Genomic DNA, 16945 nt, shown 5'->3' on the forward strand with positions numbered 1-16945 from the left:
CCGGGGCAAAGAAACTAATTTTCCTCCCGTCGATCGAATGCACCCGATAAGAAAGGTTGTGAGAATGGCGCTCGAAGATGGAGCTGGAAAATTGGGAAAATCCAAACACAACATTCCGATCCGAACCACGGCCGCTGCGCACCTTTGGCGATGGCGATTGTTGTCCGTTCGGCTGGCTCGAAAAAAAAAACAACCTGGTTCTCTTTGCCCGTGACCCCTAGCAGTGGGCCCATCCGAGGTTTTCCACTATCCTCGAAGAAACCCACGGCGAGCTGTTTGGGTTGGAGGATTAATATCTTATAATACAGCCGACGGCTGTGAGGACAGCAGCCAAAAGCCACTGCCGGCACGTCACGCGGTACCAATCAGAAAACCAATCTGATTTTGAATCTTTCACTCCCGGGCGACCAGGCGAACCCCGGGCCCGGGTGTGGCAAAAATTAGACAATTGACGGTGTACCGGATCGGGCGGACGGGTCGATCGATCGGCTGGGATAAAGGTTTTCACCGGGAAACTTCACGATGCTCGACCCACGCAAAACCCCAAATCGATATCGATTTTTTGTTAGTTTTTAAGATAGTGAACCTAGGATTGGCTTTACCCATTGAAACGATTTCCGTTTCGGAGGATGAAAGATATTTGCGTCGTATCGTACTTTTTTGTCCGTTTCCGTCGAAACCGAGTGGAGCGTTGAAGGTGCTTCGTTAATTCGATCGCAGCAACCGAAGCGAAGCATCATCTCGAGAGAATATTTGTTTTTGCTGCCGAACCGTGTGGCTCTGCGACAGCTTGGACGAAGAATTAGCCGTGAGGAAGTTACCATATGGCAAAGGAACATATTTGGCGTATATCAGCTGACCCATGAGATCCGCCATCGCCACATCAGGCCGCTGTTTCGTGGTGTGTGATAAACTGTACTTTGGGCAATCGATCGGTTTTGATAACCGTTCAGATAGCGTTACCAATATCATGCCGATAACGTTTGAGGTTAGGATGCATGGCTTCCCTGTGGCATTTTGGGGGATTATCCTTAGTCTGGAAGTGACCGGACAAACAAACGTTATCTCGAGCATACACGGTTTGTGGTATTAAACACAATCCCCGTTCGGTTCAATCGCTGTTAGGGGTTTTCGGACCACATGCTCGGACCTCGGAAGCTCTCAGAGATTTAGTATGCGCTTCGAAGGACACTGCTATAATTGTGCGGTACATCTGTGGAAAGGCCAATGAAGGGTTTATGAGGTGGTTAAATCGCTACCGAACTGTAACTTAGTTCAAAAGCCAATAGTTACCACAAACAACTGTTCAGTGCGGTTTTCTCAGTTCGACAACATAGCGGGCTGCATGAACATTTCATTGGAAGACGTTGAATATTCGAAGTGATCTTTGACAAATTATCTCATTTCCTGAACTATCCATTCGATTCCTTGTGCATCGTGGCCCGGAAACATCCGTTTCGCTTAGCTGGCTCATTAATCACCACCTTCTGCGGTTGACTGCAGAAGCCAGCGAAGTGATGAAAGTTATGTAATTTCATTTTAAATCCTTTCCGGTCTTTTGATGCGCAGCCTTCGGGTAAAGTTGTTCGCTTATAACCGCAAACCTTCCTCAACCGCTTGTCTAGGACACGTCGAGAAAGTTGTTGAATCCCCGGATGACTTGGAAGTTTCCGGCCACTCGAGTAGGGATGCCGTGTCTTGACGGTCGCAGCGTTTCTTAAAGATGCAGGTTTGCCGATAGCGATTTGTTTTCCGTCCGTAAAAGGCCAACCCATTACTTTCGATTCGTTTCGTCCTCTACGTTTTCTTACCGTACTACGACGGGAAGGAATTTAATCAATGAAAAGCTTTCTCGCGTTTGTCGGAAATCGAATATGCAGTTAGAAGGCACCGTTCGAGGTGCGCCGTTTATGCTAATGCGTGGCGGTCACGAATCGTAAACCGTACCTAGACACGTTGTAACCGGAAGCCGTATTGCTCCAGCGAGAGTGTGGCACACGGCACACGCGGACTTACCAGAATTCGTCATCCATCAGGTTCTCGATGGAGCAGGCGGCCGCTATCCGGACACCGTCGCGGTTCAGTATTGCCGCCCGGTCGATACCGCGGTCCTCCTTCTTGAGCATCTCGAGAAAGTCGCCGACGGAGTGCGTGACCGGTCGGAGCGTGAACTGGCAGCGTTCGCTTCGCGATGGCAGTGGCACGGTGACATGGGGCAGTCCGCGGTAGTACCGGACGGTCACATCTGCGAAGGACAAGCATACGGAAGGTTCCAAATTGTGGTTAGAAATATTTAGTCGAAATGTCATGCGTCACAACAATTAGTTTAAAATCATTATCCTAATTAGTCTTGGAAAACCTAATCAGAAAGACGATGAAACGAAAAGATAAACAGGAAACAAATACGAAATCATGAATTATGAATAAAACAATTATAAAATAGAAATAGTTTCCTGGAAATGCCGCAAAATGGAAAATTAAAAATAGAAACGTAATGGAATGACACAAAACTGAAAAAGAAGCACAGAAAAAATTGAACTTTGCTCAAAGCCCTTCATTATCCATGAAACCATATTCAACGGCCATAGCAGACCACCTTTGAGCAATCATATCACACCGTAATAAGAATTATCAGACGACCGGCACGTACCGCAAGGAAAAGCACGTACCTGCCAGCGGGCAAAGAAAATCGGAAAACGAAGGTAAAATTAAATTCACCGAACATGTTCACACAAAAAGCCGAAAATCCTGAGTCGCCAAGGAGTAAAAAGTTCACAAAAGAAAGGTCCATACCGCAACGCAACGATTGCAGCGTGGAGCAAAGAAGTTAGCAGGGGAGGCAATAGAGTATAACACTTTTCCCGCAAAAAAAAAACATTAGTCTAGTTTAATTTGGTTAATGGTCGGTGCATATGGCGGTGGCGGGAGAAAGTCGGGTCCGGGTTCTTTTATCGTTCCGGAGCAATGTTGTAAAGTTTTGGGTTTGTTACCAGAAGTGAAGCTTCTCTAGCTGGCGGGCAGAATTTTCCCCACCAAACTTGGGCAAGATTTGATTTGATTTTCTTGAACCAAATGGCACAAAATTTTCGCTATGACTCACTGCCGACTGTGTGCAAAAAGAGACATTTATATTCATAGAGCACGGGCACGGAAAACTAAATTTCAGTAAATGAGTTTAATGATATAGTTTGACAATTTCCTTCGCACGTTTTAGCACATTCTTTGCTAAATCCTGACCATTCTTAAAGACCCCCATACATAGAAACATAACAACCGATGTTGTAAGGTCCCGAAATGAACCATTCTCGTTCTACGCTTCTCTTCAAGAAAACACTTGAAAGTGGAACCATAAAAGCGGAACCATGACCCGGGGCGTTTGCCGGCTTTACATTGCGTGACAGCAGCAACCGTCTTTCGGGCGACCCAACCGCTGCTGCTGCTGCCGCGGCCTGAGGGCAACTTTCTTGTATACTATATTTTGGAACCGTTTCTTCCTTTTTGCGGCCCGCTTGTGTCACTTCCAAATACAGCAAAAAGGAAGCACCTGAAGAATGTGGCCAGTGGCCGCGTCAAACAATGTCGCCGACAAGGGTCGAGCTTCGGTTTTCGGACGTTTCGGGGTTTTTTGTTGTTGCTTTCAGCTTCTAAAACATTCAACATGGGCCCAGCGAGAAAAAAGGAACGTACCTCATTCTGGCCGGACAGTGGCCACCGTGCACCGTGCACCAATGGGTCCGGTCGGCCTTCGGAAAACCCCGGAGATCGGCTTTTAACGTTGTGGCGCTTTTATTTCCTCTATTATCAGGCGATCTAATCACGTGGCTATTCGCATGATTAGGCCCCCGGGGCCTCCGAGTGGGATCCCTTTCCGGAGTGGACGCGGCCGAAGGCGCAAGGATAAAAACTTTCGGCCCGACAGACCCGATAGCTTTTATTTCCGTCTCTTTCGCATCCGACTGCCGGTCCGCTGGGTTACAGGCTTTCCCCCGGAAAAGCAATGACCTGGCGAAGGAAACCATATTTTCTGGTGGTGGTAGTCCGTCGCAAAGGAAAACGTGTCGCGTGTCGGTGCGGTTCCGGTATTTTCAGGGAAGTTCCAGAAAAAGTTCGTCCTCTACCAGCAGAGGTCAACCGGTAAGTACCGGAGTGGCTGGACATAAATTTGCTAGACTTTCAATGATGTCGCGACAAACCTGAGGACCCAGAGCTTCCCTAGCAAAACAGGACCTTTTAAAACACACCAACGACGACAATCTAGGAACACGGCCAGTTCCACTAGCAATTAATCAGCAGACGGGAAGGTGATTAAAATTCGTCAATAAATCACGAAACTTGTTGTGTAATTGCGAAACGTTTGGGTTCAACTGGGTGGCTGGGCTGGGACCAGTCAAGAACACGGCTCGTAGGGAGTTTTTAATTGTGTTTTCCACATCCAGCCAACGAGCCGGGCCGCCTTCGGATGATGGAAAATCAATTAAAACGCCTCCACCTAAGCATGGTGTTAAAATTCAGCCCAACTCTTGGGTTTTTTATGATAATTTCGTTTCGTTTTCCGCCGGAGCTTCCTTCGGGCTGCCAACTGGAGCACGGCCGTCGAGAATGTGCTGCAGAGAAAATACGCAGCAAGCACAAAACAGGGCGAAACGAAACGAACGCCGGAGCGTCTGGTGCTCCAGGTGTTAAAGCATAAAAAATTAGCCAACCATCGACCAGATGGGTGCTTCGGAGGGCTATCGTGTAAAACATCACCGTCGACAACGGGTACGGTGGCGGGCGTTGGGCCTCTCAGCTTCTGGCACATCTGAGCTGCCGATTAAAGAGGTGGTGGTGTTCTTTTTCTTCCCCACCGCGGCGAAACATATGAGCCTTCGATATGAGCGGGCTCAACTGGGCTGGAAGGAATTACAGTTGGCAGCATAAAGTGGGGCGCGCGGGCGCAGACACTTCCTTCGTGTCATGTTTTCCGGTGGATGCCGCCGTGGTTATGTTGTGACACGAACACACGTCGTAAGGCTGCGGACACTGCCGGGAGGCAACAACTCCAACACCTTTCACACAAACCAATCCCACTGCATCGGAGCGCGGTTCGGAAAAGGGAAAACTAGCGAGAAAGTAAAGCACCGACAACTGCCTCCCTCTGCTCCGCTCCGCGGTAACGGTTGGTGTCTCTCAGCATTCACAAGCCGCCGACGCCCGTGTGTCGTGTAGGACATGTCTGGTTGCTCTCTGGCGTTTGGCAGCATTAGACGAACATATTAATATCGACAGGAGCGTAGCGCATCTGGTGGAGTCTGGTAGGTTTGGAATTAGAAAGCCCTAGACAAGAAGCGAGCAGCTTCGACCTAGCGGAGGCTTGAGTTAGAGTGCTTTCGAATTTAATGAAATTGTTACAGGCGAGCAGGATGCGCGGAATATGTATTTGCCCATCGCATGACGTCCTTATCGTTTTAATTAAAGCCAACAAACCATACGCCGCTGAACGTGGTGCTGCCGTTTGGTTGACTGCAATGTGAAGGGTTTGGGATGGATTCCAAGGAAAGAACCATTACCAAAACTCATCGTAGTTTTATTTACGACTTTGCGAAAATACGACTCTGTCCCTTGTTTTATAAAAGATACTATTGAATGTTTTTAAAACAATAATGGAAGTTAAAACATATTAGCCTACCATATTAGTCCACACGATTACGTGATCGATAAGAAACATTTATAAGAAACAGTGTCCGCCCCATTACGGAAATGTGTTACTATTCACTCGGCCACACAGATACTTTAATTTCATTTGTATAATCATTAAATCAGTTTGGGCTGCACTTGACTAAAGATCGACAAACACGAATAAAAACATTATTATTCAAAAATTATGTATAGTGCTAATAAATTGACAACGATCATAGTAATTGACATAGCAATCAATCAAAGAACTACCCTGGATGCTACAACTTAAATATATTAATGCTGCCACGAGTTCTGCTGAATGTAACGAAATAGAAGAACAATACAAAACATGCCACTCCTTATTCAAATAGCAAAAAAACCTCCTTTGTTCATGTATCTTCATGTTGGTTAGCAGCTTCTGCGTTCGTTCCTGATTAATGTGATTAGTTGCGCTATTAGTTCTAATTAAGTCGTGTTAGTTATCCGTTGACTGTGTTTTGTAATAAATAAATGAAATAAATTTCATGCAACTACGAATATTTATGATGTTCTATTGATATGAACATAATTTGGGACAAAGTTGCTTTCATTTCTTGCGTTTCCAATCATTCGGGCAGGTTTCTATGGTTTATGTTTGATTCCTTTTCCAAATTAGCATTCTCATTGGTTTGATTCTTATTCTTTCCGTGAATGTGCGTTTTTTGAACCCTTTTAATGTATGCAAAAAGTGTGCTACCTCCGTTCGTGATTGAACATCATCAACTTATTAATGGATAGCCGCAAACCATCAACGATTTGGTGAAACAAATTGAATGAATATCGATAGCATAATTGACCGAAAAAACAACCGATCTGTCTCTATTTCGACACGTTTTAATTAATATTTTTCTGCTCCCTGAACGTGACATAATGGCGATAATTACATTAACAACAGCAAATATCCGCCGCCAGTCGTCGTCAACGCCGGGAAAGGGGCTTAGTTTGGCAGCGCGAAACAACGCGCGGTTCAATATTTAGCGTCCTCGCTTATCAGCCCGAGGCCGCCTCCAGGCAAAGGAAAATCGATATCCCCAAACGGGGCCCTTCCACCGAGTGGAAATTACCGTCTTTTCCCACTAATGACTCAATTCGTCGCTCCACCGAAAACGGGCGTCCACGATCGGAGGCGCCTCGATGGCCCGCGGCTCCGTTGACTAAATAAACGGCGTTTGGTGCGAGGAGCAAGTGAAATTGCCGGTAGGACTCTTCTGACTTGCTCGGCACGAAAATCGATCTTGGTAACTGGATGGAAAATGATCCACCGAACGCTCGCTCGCGCACTGCAGCAAGCGTGCATCAATTAAACCATTAAACCCCATGGCCGGCTGTTCCAGTACTATGCACTTCGTCAGTGCGGCCGGTGTGGGTAGAGGGGGTTTCGCACAACGCTAGACCCTACTTCAAGGGCGCCCCGTTGTCTGAGACACCCCGAAAACCTCAATAAACAGCCGCCCCCCCCGTTCGCAACGGGACAGCAGAAAGGCGCCTTGCACCGTGGAGACTAATCGGAGAGCGCATTTCGCAGTGGGGCACTGGGGTGTGTGTGTTTATTTGATGTTTGGGTCGTAACAAAACGGGGTGGTGAACGAGATGTGCATCGAGCATGGCGGAGAGCACACCAGCATAAGCATACACAAAAGCTTCCAGTTTTCTTCCATTTCTTGCTGCAGTTCCGTGGCAGCGATAACGCGACTGGCGCCGGGTTTGATGCAGATATTATCGAGTGATTGGGGATTCGCTTCCTATCCGCAGGGGCTAGACTTGGGGTATGTTACAACAAATGGCGATCATTCATCGTTGGAGCGATGAACTGAAGGCTGAGCCAGGAATGTGACGGCCAGATAGGAAGCATTGATTGCGTTCGGATTCGTTCGAGAAATGGGCCAAATTCTCGAAATACTTTGAGGTTCATCAAAGACAGCCACATCAAACGAGCATCCTGTTAAGCCAGAAGAAATGCTATGCGCTCCTGCCAAAGATATTTTCAAGGAATAGAATGTTTGCTACATTTTAACATTCTACCCCAAAAACACCGCCGTTTTGCTGGGAGCAGATAAGCCCTTCGAAATGAAGTCTTCCAATGTTGAGCGAAGCCAGTATAAACCAGCATTCTGTGAAACCATCTTATCTATGCGGAGCTTCATAAACCTCGGTTTGTTAGGAGGTAGCTTATTGCACAGAACACAACTAATGGTTCTTAGAAAGTGCATCAGTTTTCCTACAAGCCGGGCTTCAGGTGCAAATACCAAAGCGCCGAAGTTCTGAGTTGGAAAAGTTCGCGCATCAAGTTCGTCGCGATGGTTGCCAACGAAGGAAAACTATGCAAATCTGAGCGGAATCCAGACAGCCCTTAAACAGATCGGTGTCGAGCGAGCGTGTGCTTTGCCGATGCAAGACTATCTTCCCCTTGCAACAAGCGATTGTTGAGATTTTAATGAAATTCCAAATCGCTTGCCCAAAAAGAATGTTCTAAAACAAACCAAAGTATCTCGATGCAGTGAGGCCGAAGGAACGGAACAGAGGCCCTAGATGATACACGATTATCACGAGTGCATTCCGCATCATGAAGACTGCGGCGAAAACCGCAGGTGGTTGCACCGCCAACACACCACTAAACTGGCCGATCCAATTCGTTTCCTATTACGGAGGGCTAACTGTTTCGCCAGCACCAGAGATCCCTTCGACCAGAACCATCCACACAGGCTGCCGAGCTGACCAATAGTCTAGAACAAACGGGACCCCCCAACGGGTGGCTTCACGCCATGCAACGGACCGGAGGATGGCCACTGGTTCTCCCTAGACCGTGGGGCTCTGTACTAATCACCCGGCAGCACCCGCTTTGCACTATTGGAAAATACCGTTTTATCTTCCGTTTTTTTTTCTGCACTCAACATCAGACCGAGGAATGCTTGCTGCTTCCACTCGGATGTGAGCAAATGTTCAAGAGAGGATTGGCTGACAAAGCAAATAGTTTAGCCGTCAAGTAGTTGGCTCTAATGCTGGCAAAAGCTGTCGAGTATGTTAGAAGGACGGATTTGGCAAAGGAAAGCGGTTTTTGATATCATTTAAGATTAAGTCATTTATGAAGGTCCTGAAATCTGAATCTTCATGGGACTTAGAGTGGATTCTATGAAGCAAAAAATGTTGTTGAAGTTGCGACGTTCGGATTGTTGACAAAAAATATCTCAAGTTCGTCAAATTTTAGTCAGCGAATTTTCATCACACTCCTAAATAAAACTACAAGAAGCTCAGCTAGTTTTAATGAAGCTTTACCAGCCACTCTTGAGTCTCTTTTCTTGGAAGCCATTAAGTTGATGTACTTATAAGTTGTGCACTTTTCGAAAGTGGATGCCGCAACCAATGGTGACCGATTCTAAAAGCATGGCCATTTGGCCAAGATTCTTAACTTGTCGGTTGCCCAATTTATCTGTTTACCACCTTGATCCATTTCCCGAAGTAACTTTCTCGGATGGAACCGGATTTGGCTTCCGGAAGGCGGCACAGCTCGAAACGTTCGGTGGTTTAGAGGGATTACAACAGTCAGACGGAGGAGTTACTGGAAGACATTTTTCATCCTTCTTCTGTACTGCTGTTTATCCTTTTTGTGCCCTGCTCCGGTTTCTGAGACCCTTCTTTAGGGCGGATAAGGATCGCATGTGGTGCAAGTCCTAAAGCGCACTTTTGCTGCACCAGATGGGAACATCGAAGTGGAGATTTTTCCCCGCTTGCAAAGAGCTTTGTTGTGGTTTTGTTGACGGATTTTCTAAACCCGTGCTGTCGGGTCGGGCAAGCATGGTACGGAAAAGATTTATTGTCATTTGCAACCGAGAGAGACGTGTGACAAGACTTGAAGTCTTGGTGCGACTAATATTAAGCCACCTTGGAATGTTACAAACGTTACTTAATCTGGCCATCGCGCTAAGGCAAGACAGCTTACAAGTAAAAATTACCCTAGGAGAAAAACGTTCTAACCGCGATGATGACACCATGATGACCGAATAATGGAATAGTTTCAAAACATAGTGCACACTAAATCATCTGTGTTGTGTCCCCGATCGATGAAGCACTAATTTCAAGTCTCCATTTCAAAAGCGGCTGCGTAATGAGGATACATATTCCATATCATCGCATCGCATCATTAGTGAGGGGTGATAAATTTGATTCTATAAACATGTCATTAAGTGGACTTCAGGGCAAGTTCAACCCGTAATAATCATGGCGCTCCGTAGCGTGACACAAAATCATGTCGTTGATTGTGTTCAATTTATCGGGACACAATTTTCGCCTATGCTTGCGTGGTGGGTTTCGCCCCAAAACCGTTGGTCCCTAAACGTCACACCAAAAGCATAGCATGAGAACAAAAGAAAGGATAATAAACGGGGGTCCGGTATTACGCAAATCGTTAGTGTTCCAGCGATTAGTTCGTCATAATCTGTGTTCAATCGCTAAAAATACTTTAAAACGTTTAAAGCAACCTTACATAATTTATGATTATTGATTTATCCTGTTATCGTCCAAAGAAGAGTATAATAATTATACTGCTACAATTCTGTTTGATCGTCCTTTTCGTTAGCTACCAAAAATTAGTTCAATATTGAAAGGCAAATTTAATTTGCATTAAATTTTCACCATCGACCCAGTAATCAGACACGTGTCCTGCTCGAAGTCAACGTGCAATCATCTTGTAATAATATTCGTATAACACCTTCCACAATGTCCAGAGGCAATACAAAAAAACGGGAACGAAAGAGAGAGAGAGAGATCGTGTGCCAATAAATGAACCCTGCAGCAACTCTACAATCGGATGTTCTGAGTGTATTGATTCTACGCCGTGTTTTTCGCTTCTTCTCCGAAATAGTACACGAATCCCGCACGGTATTGCCACGCACGAAGCACCCTGTAATTGGAATCGTACTCGACACCCGATTCGTTGAACAACAACAACCGGTTGCCGTGGAGCGATGTGTTCTGAATAATTACGAAATGACCTATTAATTACGGTGCATGCTTTTCGCGCTGCACTGCACCGGTCTCGCTGGCGCTGAGATTATTCATTCAACTTTGTGCGCCAAACATGCACGCCCAAGTTTCGAACGTGCAAACCTGCGCCGTGGCTCATAATTGCTTATTTGTGTGTAAAAAAGTTGGCTTCTAGCAAGAAGAACTGTACAAATATAAAATTTCGCTGAAAAGCGCAGCGTTACTCACGAAGAATGCTTTTAGTGTCGGAACATTCTGAAACAATCCAAGCGAAGTTTTGCTCGAAAGTATTTGATCTAGAAAAAAAAAAGTTAAGTATGAACGTAATCCAGAAAGCAGACAATGCCAGAAGAACCAAGTTGAATCGATCCGGAACCGCTCCGCTAGTCGCAGACCGTTTCGCGCAACAAATGGCCGTTTCCGAGTGCCTCGGGCCTTCGGATTCGAGGGCTATCGTCAGGTGAATGAGTTTTAGTGAGCCTCGCGGCACCATCTTTCCATCTTGTTTCCAAGGAACAGGGCGGAAAATAGCCCTTCGCCTCCAGCGAGCGTCGGCAAAAAGACAGGAAGAACATCGGTGTGAGCCCTCCCCAACGGGGGAATAGAAATCCCCGGAGAAAGCCGTTGAAAAGGACACGCTTCCGGGCGGGAACTGCTTCCGTGGGCAAAAGTAAATCCTCGCCGAAGACGGGGAATCGACGGGGTGCGCTAGTTGAAGTTCGCCTTTTGTTGGTGTCATTTTTTGCCGTTTCCATTTGTTTCCTTGATAGTCCTGTGACCTAACCCGCGTGGAATCCTATTTGTTGTAGGACTCGATCAGGAGAGCAACCCTTTCGTCGTCGGCGTGCACTTTAAGGATGAAAAACGGCTACTCATTTGGCGTTAGTCCCCCGGCTCGGGCCTTTGTACCGAAAGCAAACGTCAAAAAGGGCCAGCAGGACCTTGCCATAATCATCGTGCACCACGTGGGAATGTGCAGAAAAGTGCATCAAAGAGCCAGTAAGGGGCCTCGTAGAAAATAGATCAAATCCAGGCACATTGGAGGACTTCACCGATGGGCACTTGTCTTGTCCGGTCACAAGAGCCGCTGCTGGTGGTACTCTATCTTCACCGCAAGCTCTAAATCAACAGAAAACTTCGTTGACAAGCAAACACGAGGTTACCATCCGGCGTGGTTGTCTTGTTGCCGAGACTTGAATTGCTCCTGTCAGAGCAGAACCATCCCGTGGAAGACCAGAGTGGGTCCAAAGTGAGGTCCCATTCTGGTTAACTCGCAAAGTATGACACTAGTTAGAGCTCTCGGTCGCCCATAATTAAGCGGACGAAACAACTTAAATGGGAAACCTCCGAAACAGTCGAGACAACTGGGCCACAGAATGGCCGCTCCGAGAGGACCAGCGGCAAGTTTTGTATAAGGAGTTTCTAATTTATCTGTCATTTGCAGCAACCGATGTGAGGCCGACATCTCGACGACAGTGCCGACAGTGGCAGTGTAGTTCGAGAGAAAAGGAAACTCGTCCGAAGCGACACCTTGGTCGAAAAGTTTCGGCCCATTAAAGCTAATTGTCATGGTGCGCCGTATACGGGCGATGGGCTTACTTTCTGCCCAAATGAAAGCATTATTGAATTTTATTGGTCCTTAAGTTGATTAGTTTGTTAATTTATTCAACGATTATGGGCTTTAGTGGAGAATTTCTTGGACTCTTCGATTCACACCCTTAATTGGCAATCACAGTCTTTTTTACACGGAAACCTTTTTTTCCCTTTTACGGTAGGATCGAACACAGAAGCGGAAATCCTGCCTTTGTTCCGGAAACACACGGAACATGCTGACTCAGGGGCGGATTTCCCGGGTCGTTTTGCTTCCGCCGCCGGGTGTTTACTGCTCCCAAGCAACCTACCATCTCGACGACCAAAGGTTATAATCGATTACTGAAGCAGTACGAGAAGCTTGCTGACTGGACGCCAGCCGGAAAATCGACCCACTTTAAGCTGAATGGCGTCCTTAAGCAGTCCAAGAGGAACGAAGAAAATGTGAACTCAGAAAAAGCAATCGAAGGGCGGCAGCCCCACAGTGATGTCGTTCAACAGGATGATGGTACAGATTTGCTACACAATCCAGACGATCGAGGTGTATCCGGTTGATAATAAGCCTGCTTTTGCTGTTTTCAAGTGGTTGAACCTTGTTGAGGACGAAGGACGACCGCTAATTATGGGTTGCTCGGAAGGTCCCCTTTGGTTACTAGTTAGTAGTGTAAAAAATTACATGGACCGTTGAGCTGTAAGCAGAAAAGTGTTGTTTTTGTCAATCACGTCAAACTGTAACATCCTTTTGAAACACTTTGTGCCATTTTATAAATAAACAACTTCATTATTGTTATCAATGAGAAAAAAGGATAATAACAGTAACATGAAATGTCGCATTTCTATTAAAACGTTATCGCGTAGATTTGTTTTGCTTAAAGCATTTACTGTTTATGTTTTAATTAATTAGTTACATAGCATCCGGGGAACTGTTTGCGAAAAGCGATTTAAAATTCTTCCCGCGGCGTCCAATGTCGCATCAAACGACAGTTCCCTGGAAACTCGCGGCGGCAACCGTCTCCAACTTTGTTTTCGAAGTGGTTTTCCGTTTTTCTGTTTACTTCTATTGTGCAGCTTCCGTTAACACCGTTTAAAGCCCGGCAGCTAGCTCGGACGCGCAGTATCGCTCAGCTTCGAAGTGAAACCGTTTAAGGCGTTGGCCAACATCTGTATCTGAACGACGTACCAGAGTCCTGGCCGGCGGAGACAGAAGACGAAAAACTTTCATCAACAGCAGCACCGCCGAAGGAACTAATTAGGAACTTCTCAACAAAAACAGTAACCGACGGTTCGCCGGATGCCGCTGGAAATCGGCAATGAGTTGCGTCTAGTGGTTCCGGCCAGCGTTCTGACGTTTTTGCAAGAGACCTCACACCCGTCCCGTTGATGGATTACTTGCGCACTGGTAGAAGAAAACCACCAACACACCGATTGACAAAGTTGCGGCCCAAGGGCGACCGACGATGGGCTACCCTTTCGTCGGTACTTGTTGGCGAACTAACCGGCTTGGGCGAATTATTGACGTGCGAAGAATTCCTGCGCACGAACCGGGACACGTTTCGTGAATCTGTTGATGGGTGGACAAATTTCTTAATTTTCTCCACCCTGTAAATCTGGCCACAATGCGGCGCACCATCCACCTTCTGACCACCGGCGTTCGGAGGGCCCCCGTAAGCGATGTCCTTCTTGGGCAGTGCTGCGCTCATTTTACTGGTTTGAGGGATCGAGGTGTGGAGAACATTGTTGATGGCGAAGAGAGCGGGTAATGTTGAAAGAGTCCTGCTTAAATTCAGTTATGCTGTAGAAACCACTTTCAGCTCTTTCTTCATCTTCGCAAGACGTTGCGCGGTTAATTAAGATTAATCGTTCTTATTACTTTTAAGGTGTAGAAACTGAGCAATTTCTCTGTCTTATCTAGCGGACTTCATAATATCAATATTGAAACTAAACGAAAGGTACAACTTTTGTGATACTTTGGTAGTCATCCATCAGAAAAGCAATCAACAAATTTTGTGAAGTTCTTTTTTTGGCGTCCATCTTAATAGTAAGATACTTTCATACATTTTTTGCCATTTATTAAAATGGCGAAACATTCATTTTTGTTCATTTGATAAAAATATCAAATAATAAAATGCAAAACAGTCTACAGACGTTCTTCAAAGTATTCAAGACCGTTTTGAGTCTGATATCTGCTGAGCCTTTTTTCTATCGATTGCAATCATTTCACCCTCAAAGTAAGACCCTTCTAAGGCACCACAGTTACCACAACGAATGAATAAAATTTTTATAAGCAGTAACAGTTTTTCAGCCTTTCTTCAAATCGACTTTCTTCAATTCTTGTTGAGTGTTTGGCCAAAAACCTGTTTGAATTATTTTTTTATTACAACGTGTTTCATTTATAAACTTGACGAATCGATTCGATTGAAATGTTGTCTGAGATATTCCTTCCCAGATCTCCTTAAACATGGGATTATGCACGAGTGAAACACCACTTTATACATATAGCCCTGGAAAATCCATTTAGAGTTTAAAAAAATTATAATCTCTCTGCTCAATGGTCTGAATGTTCAATTTAATTAATGAAATTTGCCACAAGGAATCAAATGTAAGAAAATATCTTACATGGTTTATGATTCTCTGCATTTTTACAGGCGCTTGTTACTCGACGACCACAACCAAACGTGGTACGATCCAGCGTTAGCACTAAGCTCTTGTCAGTGTTGGCCTTAGAAACGGGTTCTGTCGTCTTTCAGCTTTTCTCAGCCGTTCGGCGAGGGCCAACCACTCAACCGGCTAATTGAGGCCCTCCAGACCCCACTCACTGTTGACCGGCCACGGCAGACGTCAGCTAGCCAGCAACAAATTTTGTGTAAATTTGCCATCACTGATTGACTTTCGCTAATGTGCGTTTAGCTTACAGGTACTGAGTGGCATAAAAAGGGCTAGCAAGAGAGAAGACGCCGTTGATGGTTCATGGCGCCGCCACCACCGGGTTACTACTCTCGCCGAGCCCACGGAACGAAGAGCATATACATATTGTCGCTAGAGCATCGAATTGAAAATTACTAGCTTGACGGGTGAAAGGACCGACTCATCCCTGCTCATTGGCGATGAGACGAGATGCGCTTTCATGCGCATTTGCGATGTGTAAGGGGGAGCAGTGGCCCCGGCATTGCTCCCCCCCCCGGGCGCGGCCTAGATGCGAGTGTGAACATAATCGTATTCAAATGTACACATTCGTAGCGCACGTATGCCGCGACAAATTACTCGCCCGCGTGAGCTCCGCGCTGTGTTATTACCGAAAGTCCGGAAGCGGAGCATGGCAATAAAATATTTAGAAAAAAAACACAACATAATAAAATGCCCTGTCTGAGCCTGTCGAAAAGTGTTGCCTTCGCCGATGTTGCCAGCTGATCGGCAAATAGGAACAGGCAAAGGCAGTATAATTTGCACTGGCCCTTAAAACCAGCAAACGAACGAAAACCTCATTTTCGCCGGGCGCCTCGCGAGGGAGAGGATCATCTCGTGCCTCTCGAGAAAGATCGGCCAGCATTAAGTATGTGCGCTATTCATGAGCTCACTTTCTTGGGCACGAAAGGAGAGTGGACCGTTTTGCAAAAATTGCACACAAAAATTGCACGATTTCGGTACCAGAGTAGAAAATGATGAGTTTTTCTGCCATTATCGTCGTTACGACTACGGGTGCGCTGCACAAAGAGCTGATAATCGTCGGAGGATTAGACGGCTCGGGGGGTGTACATTAAAACAGGGGGAGAGAAATGGCTCGATAGATGAGGGATGATCATAGTTATCTATGAACTAACATTAAAAGATTAACGGTCGAGTGCCTTCGCTCGGATCGTCGGCCGTCTGCACACGAAGGTCCACGAAGGTTGGCCACGAATTTGATTTTTTATTCCCCGAATGGCTCATGTATTGAGAGGGTACTAATACATGAGATACAAAAAAGAAACAACCACTTTATCACAAACACAGATTAAGTTATGCCAAATTTAAAAAAGCTCCCAAAGCTCAAAAGTACAAACATTGAAAAAAAGATTTTATTGTACTTTAATAATTATTTCCAATTACAAAAACGTAGATCAGGCACAGGAGAACATAACGTAAAAGTAAATAGGCACGCCGTACGCCCTTTTAGTGGCTTTCTCCCTGGCGCGTGTCTGTCCAAAAAACGAAACCGATCACTGATAGAGCAGATCATTTACAAGTCAATAAAACATTATACAACTCGGTGCCACGATAGTTGGCCCCGTTCGCGCCGATCGTCTAGCCCGCTGCGCCAGGCCAGCAGCACCAACAAACCTCAAAACGCAACAAACCTGATCGGGGCCACAGGGAATCGCCTAATCGGTTGCAGTAGATCTGCATTTCTCGTGTGCACACTTGCAACGGCCACAACACATCACTCATCGATGGCTCAGGAAGAAGATCGATGTGGAAGTGGGCGCGAGAGAGAAGCAGAGCGAAAGGAAGAAAAATTATAGAGCAAACACACAAATTTGTTTGATCCTCCCTCGACACAACTGATCCACATCGCACACGCTGCGAATGATCTAATGTAGGCATTATCCTACCACCGGTTGGGCCCGGTGGTTCCGTTGCACACGCACGGACGACGGTGCAGAAGAAACGGCGTTTAATGCAATCAGCACTCCTTCCGAAT

General features: G+C 46.1%; 1 protein-coding gene across 1 annotated transcript in view; it reads right to left on the reverse strand.

Annotated features, from left to right (window-relative positions):
- LOC128268717 (calcium uniporter protein, mitochondrial) overlaps window positions 1-16945 on the reverse strand; it is a 92161-nt gene that overhangs the window by 6485 nt on the left and 68731 nt on the right. Inside the window, exon 3 of the mRNA XM_053005912.1 lies at window positions 2017-2245. Coding sequence (XP_052861872.1) covers window positions 2017-2245 — 229 coding nt within the window. The remainder of the gene's footprint in view (window positions 1-2016; window positions 2246-16945) is intronic.

This window comes from Anopheles cruzii, chromosome 2, assembly GCF_943734635.1.
Source record: "Anopheles cruzii chromosome 2, idAnoCruzAS_RS32_06, whole genome shotgun sequence".
In the NCBI taxonomy this organism is placed as follows: Eukaryota; Metazoa; Arthropoda; class Insecta; order Diptera; family Culicidae; genus Anopheles; species Anopheles cruzii.